The sequence below is a fragment of the Lipophrys pholis genome (genome assembly GCF_963383615.2).
Source record: "Lipophrys pholis genome assembly, chromosome: 17".
In the NCBI taxonomy this organism is placed as follows: domain Eukaryota; kingdom Metazoa; phylum Chordata; class Actinopteri; order Blenniiformes; family Blenniidae; genus Lipophrys; species Lipophrys pholis.
The window spans coordinates 17,565,710-17,575,681 of record NC_137643.1 but is presented as its reverse complement, the minus strand read 5'-3'; the positions used below and the strand labels follow the sequence as shown (position 1 = coordinate 17,575,681).

At 49.9% G+C, this 9,972-nt stretch overlaps 1 protein-coding gene across 1 annotated transcript; it reads right to left on the bottom strand.

The window, feature by feature from the left end:
* Window positions 1-573: 573 nt before the first annotated feature.
* On the bottom strand, window positions 574-4,705 carry sox4a (SRY-box transcription factor 4a). Its single transcript, XM_080484439.1, has one exon. The coding sequence runs from the start codon at window positions 3,692-3,694 to the stop codon at window positions 2,576-2,578; it is 1,119 nt and encodes a 372-aa protein (XP_080340565.1). The 5' UTR covers window positions 3,695-4,705; the 3' UTR covers window positions 574-2,575.
* Between the last annotated feature and the right edge of the window lie 5,267 nt (window positions 4,706-9,972).

Here is a 9,972-nt window from a genome sequence, read left to right as displayed (position 1 = left end):
CCATCCTTTCTACCCACACACACACACACACACACACACCCACCGCACCCCATCCTGATGGATCAGTCTGTGTCCCTTATCACACACACACACACAGACACACACACACACACACAAGTGGCGTGTTGCTCCCCAGTGGATTGCGGTCTCTCTCTCTCGCGGTCTCTCTCTCTCTCTCTCTCTCAGATACAGTGTTTCCATGGCAGCCACGTTTTTTGCACGTGTAGAATCACACAGTGTAAGAGAGGGGGAGAAAGAGACCACTCCTATCGATTCACTGGCTGTCTATTGATTCAGTCTGCAGCTGCACACGCTCACCTACAGCAAACAGGCCCTCACACACGTCCAGGCGCACACGGCGAAAGTAAACATCCGACTGGCGAATTTGAAAGAAAGTGGAAAAAATAAAAAAAAGATTGGCTGTGCACTTTTTTGTGTGGATGGAGTAGAGAGGGAGGGAGGAGTCAGTACATGCAGTTTATCTCCTCTGTGGTACTTACAGCAGTGAGGTAACCAGACAACGGTGCTTGGGTGAGAAATCAAAGAGGAAGAACACTTTTCTTTTTTATACTTTTCAGTTCCAGCTGATTTTATTTCCTTCTTGGAAGAAAAGAAAAACAAATAAAAAAAACGACAATCTGTACAGAGGTCTGAGAGGCAGTGATTGACCCAAACATTGGCTGGTTTTGAGCAATAAACATCAAATGATATTGGCATGATTGGACAAAACATGATCATACACAGCATATTGCACAAATGAAAAAAGAAAGAGGACGACAGAAAATAAAATGTCTTGAAGTTTAAAAAAAAAAAAAAAAAAAAAGAAACTCCTGGACCACTATCATCTTCAACATAAGGATGTCCAAAGATGGCTGTCCTAGTGCCTGTCGTTGATCACCATCATACATAAAACACACAATCTTTGCTTATAGTACAGTCAGTTTACATAAATATCTTCATGTTATTATTCTTTTAAAAATCTTAAACACAACAGCTATAGCTACATATACCTGAATCTGAAATACAAATGCTATTTGCCATGCCATAATATAGGAAAACAATTAGCCTGCTATACTTAGCCAACAGGTACAGAAAGGTTAAATACTATTTTTTTGATGCAATTTGCGCAATAACAGATGAAGCACTTCATACATCTCCCTCCCTCCAAAGTCTAGGCAAAGTGGAATGAGTGTGAGATTCCATCCAGTGGTTCAAATAAAACTTATCTTGATAAAAAGCACACAGAGGTATTAGCTCTATCCAAACAGTGACTCTCTGGGATCTTTCACTCCTAAACTTTTAGGTCTGTGTGTACTGGAAAACACAGTCGCCACTCAGGCCGAAAGCCTCAGTGGCGCTTTGTTTACTTGGCTGGTGAAACTGGAGTCACTGTGCCATTAAGAAGCATGTGGGTAAATACTGTAAACACTGTGTGAGGTCAGATTGTGCCAAACAAACCCCCTCTCTGCAAGTCTAAACACCAATGTAGATCCAGACAACAATGTTGTAGGCTACCCACTCGCCGGAAAAACCCCCTTTCTATAGATTTTGTACAAAAATACAAGTAGAAAATCATGACACACTCAAATCTCCTTAAAAGTGAGAGAAGTCAGACATTTTAAATAAGATACACTTCTAGCCCTTCCGCGCTGGATACAGACAGGTGTATGTGCACAAACACAAACGAGACCTGTACGAGAACAATACTTCTATGTATAAAAAAGTTTGGCCGGTATAAATACATCAATATAAAAAAACGTCATCTGACACAGAGGAACTACAAAGTTGAAGCACTAGGCAGAAAGAATGCGCGTCGGGGAAACATTGGTCCTGAATTGTGCACTGAGTGTTTAAAAAGGTTCAGAAAAGGGCTTCTGAAGGTTTGAGTCAGTCTTTGCTTTAAGTCCTGCCGTTGAAAGAGAAGCTGGTGATAGTGAATTGTGTCCTATGGTCACATAAAATTGCGTAATTACGCAGCAATGAACATTTTTTCTTACGCATTTAACAACAACAAAATCCTCCTTATCGCGGAGGGCATGCGTGTTGATATTGAAACCACTTTCGAGTTTGGAAAAAAAAACTACACCTGAATAGCGACTTGATGGTCAATGTGAATTGGCTATCTTAAACAAAACCCAACATGACGGGCTCTCCGGTGAGTGTCCCCCTCCCCTCTTGATCCCGAGCCGGAATAACATTAAGATTCAAAAGTTCAGTCTCAGTCCTCATCCTCTGCGGATTGGGTTACACATCTGAGCTGCAGTCTGTGTGTTTCACTGCTCTCTGCTTACATTCACTCCTCCTCCTGTGTCCAAATGCAGACTAAGCATTTCCCCCCCGCCTGCGCGTTCTCGTCAAGCGCACAGAGCGCTGTCCAAGTCTGTGAGCGGCGCGTGCCTCGCATGGGCTTCAACGCGCACACAGGCCACCTTTTTTTCTTCCCGTCTTCACTCTCCTTCGTTCAGTGAAAGAATAGCGGAAATATTCTGGTCTGGACGCCCGTCTGAGGAGGGGTCGATCGGTTCAAAACGTTGGGGGAAGGGGGCGTCGCGGTTCCTCTCCGCCAGGCGCTCGCTCAGTAGGTGAACACCAGGTTGGAGATGGTGGACTCCAGCCAGTCTCCTGAGATCATCTCGCTGACCTCCGGGGTGCAGTAGTCGGAGAAGTCGAAGTGAGACCCCGCCCCGCACTCCCCGAAGCCCCAGTCCAAGTCCCGGTCCAGCTCCGCGTCGGAGAAGCCCATGCCGCCCAGACTCATGCCCTCAAAGCCGGGGCTGGGGTTCAGCTCCAGCCGCTCGTCTTCAAACTCTTCATCCGAGGATGAGGAGGAGACGGAGGACGAGGAGTGGGAGGCTGACGGCGTCGGAGAGGAAGCGCGAGCGTACCTGAGGCGCGCGGTGTGCGAGGAGTCGCTGGCCGCGGGGCTGTGCTCCTCATACAGGCTCAGCGGGTCGCTGGACTCGGCCGAGCTGCTCAGGGTGGGACTGGCCGGGACCCCCACGGAGGGCGGCCCGCTGCTCTCCAGACTGCCGGCCCCGCCGTACACGTGGGCGCGCCTCGCCTCTCCGGTGCGCTTCTCCGGGATCTGCTTGGCCCCAGACACTGACCTGGATTTGAAGAGCGACTGGTGGTCGCCGGGAGACGCGTAGTCCTGCCCCGCCGCGCTCTTGACGCCCCCCTGTCTGTGCGTCCGGTTCACTCCTTTGGACGCGGGACTTCTCTTCACGCCGGCTTTGGCGCTGCGCTCCCCGCTCTTCTCGCCGCGCTCCGTCTGCTTACTGGTCCCGCTCCCCGACTTGACCTTCTTCCTCGGCCGGTACTTGTAGTCTGGGTAGTCGGCCATGTGTTTGAGTCTGAGCCGCTCCGCCTCGCGGATGAAGGGGATCTTGTCTGTGTCTTTCAGCAACTTCCAGCGCTTCCCCAGCCGCTTGGAGATCTCCGCGTTGTGCATGTCTGGCGACTGCTCCATGATCTTCCTCCTCTCGATCTGCGACCACACCATGAACGCGTTCATGGGTCTCTTGATGTGCCCCGTCGGGGTTTTGCACCACGCCAGGTCGGTGCGTTCCCGGGAAGACGGCGACGCCGGGGTCGGAGACGCATCCATCTCCAAGTCCATTTCTCCCGTGTCCGTGGAGTCCCCGCCGGGGGAGTGAGCGTGGGCGCTCTCTGTCTGGCTCATGTGCTGCACCATCTCTCCCTCCAAGTGTCTACAAACACTCTTCTCAGTTTCACAAAAGTTCAAGAAGAAGAAGAAAAAAAATGCTTTATCGGCTTTTCACACAAAAAAATATTCCTTCCTCAGACGCAGACCACTGGTATGGAAAAGAAAAAGTTCATCCAAGTCTCTTCTGTCTCTTTTTCAGTTCAGCCCGTTTTGAGAGACGTCTGCTGATCTCTTTAAACTTTTTTTTTTTTTTTTTTAAACCAGTGCGCTTCTCGGAAAAAGAAAGAAAGAAAAAAAGAATAAATCCTCGAAACTATTTAACAGCAACTTTCAACTGCCGGTGCGGCTGAAAACTCGCCCTGCAAGGCGTAAAACGGGCCGCTGTGGGTAACAGCAGTGCAAGTCCCTGATGTGAACCTGGCTGTCTGCAGCGCAGCTTGTCTGTGCGGTTGAGGAACCATGTGGTTGAATGGAGCGGCTGCGCTTTCTCATAGTCTCCCTGTTTCCTGTGCGCTCTGTAATATTACTGTAAACACAACAACGAGAACCTCGCCGTTTTATACCCTCATCGCGAGACGCGGCGGCCAATGGGGGGCTGTCTCCATCCTGGTTTTCCAGCCGGGCGCCGCCCCCCGGTCTCCCATTGGACGAATAAAAAAACGGGTAATAATAATAATAATGTGCAATGAGGATCCGTGTGTCTGACCTCATTCCTGTCAGACTCCACTGGAAGAAAGACTAACTTGGTGTGTGTGCGCATATATGTTTCTGCGTGTTTAAAGGAACATAGTGTCCTCGCTTTGGCTGCAAGGATCCTCTCAGAACCGCATTAGTTTCATGTGGATGAGGATCGACTAAATTTAGATCTGTGTGATGTGAGTGCGGAGAGGAGAGGAGGGGGGCGGTTAAAGAAATGCTGAGAAAACACAAAAAGCAGCCACAACATGTTGTGTTAGTCAGCCTGAAGCCACCCGAAACATCACCCACCCAACCTGTTATTTGCGCATCAGAAGGGTCACGTCATTGCGTCATAGCGGGTAGCGCAAAAAAAAAAAAAAAAAAAAAAGGTGAGGTGATAACCCTTTTTTAAAATATATATTTTTTTTACCCTTTACATCAGTGCTTTGTGGTCCACCTGAAGCCTGGTGATGAGGGAGTGCTGTGAAAGTTGTGTATGAGGGGGATTCACACTGATTTCCTCCTCCTCCTCCCTCTGTGTCGCTAGATGTCAGACTAGAGCCAAAAGGGAGGCGCGCGCACTTGTGTGTTGGCGCGCACGAGCAGATTTACACCCCCTGTCCCGTAGTCTGCCATCATTAAATCATGCCGGTGATGTCATCAGCTGCTTACAGAACGACTGACTGACACCACTCACCTGATGGTAAATAAAAACTGGAGTTATAAAAAACAAAACAAAAAATCAACCTGACCTTCACTTAATGACCGCCACAGGGAATAAGAAGCAAAAAAAATCTGATGCCAAAAAATGCATCCGATTGGATCATCTTCATGTACTCTGACATAACATCAGTCATGTACGTGTGATGTGTGTTCTTAATTTATGACAAGATTTATATCAAGCTTGAGGAGGGGAGGAAAAAAAAATAAACTCTTTAAAAATGCACAGCTTCAACCCCTTTACCCCCCTCTGTGCTTACATAAATCAAACACATAAATAATAATGAGCTCCTTCATCAGTCTATATCTTTAGCTGCCCCAATTACAAGCGAGCACCTGCCACTGGATTAGTTTGCTATCTGTCTCTATCTCCTTCCCCAAGCTTAGCGCACACATGCAGGGGCTCGTGCACGCGCGCCCGGGTTTGTTTAAACAGGTGTAGCAGGTCTACCTGTAATCTTATCTGATGTGTGAGGAGCAGCTGTCAGGTAGCTTTTCCACCTCATGGCAGGCAGATGCACTGTACTCTGTCCGTGCGGCGGTGCGGCGCTGGGATCCCGGGCGCCCGCCTCAACGGGGGCCTATCTCGGCTGTCATCTCCGGGAGCCGCCTGAGCCGCGTGTTTACCCCCCAAATACACCGGCGCTTTGTCTCAGCTCTGTTGACGCCTAAAGGGATGGTGTCATTATGAGAGAGTGCTGTGGGAGGCTGGGGCACTCAGCGGCGGCTCCTTGAAACCGAGTACGCCGGCGCTAGACTGGTGTGGGCTGCTTTTATGAAAGGGGTTCGGATTCCCTTTGCTCTTCCCGAAGATGTACTCGGATGACATTATAAAAGTCATTTTTCATAACCTCGGCACAGTTAAGCGGTGATCTCATTTTTAAAGGGCTTTTTTAAAAGGGAAACATTAACACGGGAGTGAGGTAGGAATGTCTATTATCTCGAGGCTGACTGACATGGTGTTTAATATGGGATTTTTAATAAAACATAAACATTAAGCAGATATGTCAGGCCAGCCCCTGGAGCAAACTGCCGGCTCAACCAGCATCTCTGTGTGTGGAGCAGTGTGGGTTTCATTGTAACTTGGGCCTTCTCGAGCAGGCTGCCGGAGTGAGATAGCTGCAAGGGGGGGTGGGGGGAGGGTTAACACAGTCGTCACAGTGTGTCGCAAAAATCAGGGACGAGACCGAGGCTCCAAATGCCAGAGAGCCGGGAGATGGAGCGGTGCGTGAATCTCAAACACAGCCACCCATTACCATCTACTTGCCTTTTTCAACCGCCGCGCAGTGACGCGTCAGTTTGACCGGCCTTGTTTCTCATCATCGGGGGGGGGGGGGGGGTCAAACACAATGAGGCCTTTTGTGAATGTGTGTGTGTGTGTCCTGCCCTAACTGACTTGGTGCTCTTCCAGGGATTGGATGTTTGAGAACCAGTGGGAAGTCCCCCCCCCCCCCCCCCCCCCCCACCACCACCACTCCTCACCCCCCCAATCTCTCTCCACCTCCACCCTGCAGTTAAACAGAAAAACTGAAGAGTAAGCACTGATTTGCATACACACACAATCTCTCTCTCTCTCTCTCTCTCTCTGTGTGACTCATCCACAGTCAGTTTGGGCCCTCTGTGTTTTGTGTAGATGTGGTAGACGGTGCAGGTGGCCATCTAGGCTTATCACCCACCTACTGCTGTCAGCCCTTACACAACAACAACACCGAGTCAGTTATCTGGAAGTTAACCCCTGAACACTACACAGTATTTGCGATCAACTTCCTGGTTTGCCTCCGGTTTTCTTCTCCTCCCTGGATTCTTGGGACTTTGTCTGGAATTCTTGGTACGAATCATGTCAGAAAAACAGAAAAAGACAGAACTAGATCCGTTGACTTTGTATTTGCTGTAGTCTTTTTAACATTAGGCCAAACGATGGACTTGGATGCTTTAACGGTCTGTGCTGGATGAGCTCGGGTTTCTAAGTTACACAGCAATGCCACATGCAGGCCTAAGAGAACACAACTGGAGTTATAATGCAGCTCGTTCTGTGTAAGGAATCAAATCCGCTGTATGCTTTTCTCTACTGAACACATCAATGACAGTTCCCGTCTGAACCGTCCCGTGTTCCCGCTTCTCGATCCACTCCGGTCTTCAAAAATGGACCACCACCATAGGCTGAGTCTCCTTGTGCTTGCTTGGTGTGCAGCAGGGTTTGTTTGGCAGTTGTTTACGCAAACGACTAACTGAGTAGTCGCGTTTGTTGAATCTTCCAAATGTGAACAACATGACAATGTAATGCAAACTGATAGAAAGACTACAAGCTGGTGCAATCCAACCATTTAGAGGCCTTATTTTGAGGTACTCCTACACTGGATTCCACAACACCTCAGAAGTATTGGTCGCATTTTGGTACTCGATGTCTTATTCTCGCTATTTATTTCCCCCTCCAGTTACAGCGTTTGCAAGTCGAGGTCATACTTGAAGACAGTGAGGCAGAAACCTCTGTAAAAGAAGCTTCCATCCTTCTCCGATCACTCTGTCCTCGCTCCCATCGCTGTTTCAGATCCCAAAGATCATCGCAAGGATGCAAAAAGCGAGAGCATCCCTGATGGTGCAACACGAATAAGCCAGAGGGAAATCGGAGTGACAGTGCAGAGCAGGGGAGGAAAAAAAAAAAAAAAAAACGAGACAGCAAATTAAACATTTGTTGTCAAAGAGGAAGTCCGCCCTCCACCGCTGCTATAATCCACTTCATTTGGCCGAGGTAGAGGAGGAAAAAAAAGCGCCGAGCGTCGGACAGAGGACGAAATGCATGAGGCGTGGTCAGGCCGGCGACGCCACGCCCCGGGAATTCCCAATATCCGTTGCGCCGGATAGTGACGAAGCAGGTCAGATGGTTTGCTGTGTCACGGCGACGCAGCGAACTCACAATCGCAATGGAAAAACGAAACACACACACACACACACACACACACACACACACACACACACACACACACACACACACACACACACACACACACACACACACACACACAAACTCACGGCAAGGCAGAGCCAGCTAAGTACCAACGTACCGCTGCAGGACCCAGACGTGCTGCAGAGTCAAATCGAGAGCACAGACACACACTCTCTCACACACACATCCCAAACTCGCTCGCAACACACACTCTTGCAGCTGCACTCTGCTACTCTCTGATACAACGATCGTTTTTTTTTGGGGGGGGGGGGCATTGTCTAAAAGCCAGAGGAGTGGGAAGGAGCGGAGAATGAGAGCAGAGAAGAAGGAGGGGTTAAAAAAAAAAAAGGAACAGGAAAGGAGAAGCAGAATCAGGAGATGGAGAAGTCGTCAACGGAGCTTTTTCGAGTCTTTTGCAAAAGTCGGCGTCCTCACGCCGGCTGGGAAAAGCGACACGGCATAGACGGTTGGAGGACACTTTTGATATTTGGCACTTTAGGGGAAGTAAGGACATCCGACAAACCTGGATCCGTACGGAGAAACGCTGGGATGGATATACTGCAAAAGAAGAGAGAATGAACACGGCTGTTTCTTTCTGGGGGTTTTTCGTTTTGTTTTTTGGGAGGGGGGAGAAGAAAATGTGCATTAGAGTTCGGAGTTCGCTGAGGTTTTTATTTGCTGAGGCTGCGTTGGCTGTAAGAACTGGGCAGAGAGACATGAAGGATCATGACGAAGTTAGGTAGAGAGTGGAGACGGAGGCAGACAGTGTACAGTGGCGTGTGTGAGAGTGTGTGAGAGTGTGAGAGTGTGCGTGCGTGCGTGTGTGGATGATGCAACGAAAACCCTGCACAAAGATCGTTTCCCCCAAAAAACCTCTCTGTGATGCTGCACGTGAACGAGGAGCGCAACGAGCCTCATCTCCTCTCGATCTGCCTTCTTTACCTTTAACTCTGCCCACCCCCCCACCACCCCCGTTCCCCTTCGCGTCACGCGTTTACATCTACGACCCACATGCAAACAACATACATATGACTAAGCTTTTAAAAGTGCACAGATACCCCATGTCACCCCGCACTGCCTCCCTCCCCTCCCTCCCCTCCCTCCTTCCTCTTCCTCCTCTGTTGCAGGCGCATCCTCATCCAGGCAAAGTCAGGTCATGCGGGCTGATCCTGTCCTCACGTAGCCCAGGAAGCGGTGTCCTCGGCGCGGGCGTGGAGGCAGCCGCCGCCGGGGTCGACGAGGACCAGGCATGGAGCTCTGAGGCTCTCTGCAGCTCCAGACAGGCTCCAGACGCACTGACCTACATCAGCCTCAGTCAGGCTGGGAGAGAGAGTGAGCGAGCGAGAGAGGGGAGAGAGAGAGGGGAGAGAGAGAGGGAGAGAGCAAGCGATAGGGAAGAGAGGAATGAGCTGGCGGAGAGAAAGTGAGGCGAGGATGGAGAACGAAAGAGGATGGGCGAGAGTGATTGAGCGAGAACGGGAGAGAGGAGAGGTTTCGCGTGCAGAATTGCAACCATTTTATCAGAAAAGTGCAAGACAGTGGCGGGATGCGTGGAGGAGGAGAGGGGGAGGGTAAGGTGGGGAGAGACAGGAGGTGGAGGGGGATTTTCAAAGGGGAAAAAAAATTTGAGAAAAAAACTTGCTGGATCAAATTCCTAACTAACTCCCGACTCTCCTTGCACACTAGGAACGACTTAAAAAAAAAATGCCTTTTTGTCCTCACCTTTCGCTAATCTGTATCCTCGACTCAACCCCCCCCCCCCACCCCTCACCCCCACCCTTCTGCCTCTCATCCCACCCCATGTCGCCTCCCTCTTTCCCTCTCTCCTTCTCTCCTCTCCTCGTCTCCCTCTCTTTCTCTTGTCAGTTCGGCTTGATTTTCATCATATACCCCTTCCGAAACGTCTCTCACTGTGGGAGGATTAGTCCGTCTCTGGCTGCCTGCTTATCTGTCTGCTCTGGCT

Bases quoted from the DNA above. Each gene is read 5' to 3' on its own strand.
- sox4a (XM_080484439.1), bottom strand. From the start codon at position 3,694: ATGGTGCAGCACATGAGCCAGACAGAGAGCGCCCACGCTCACTCCCCC.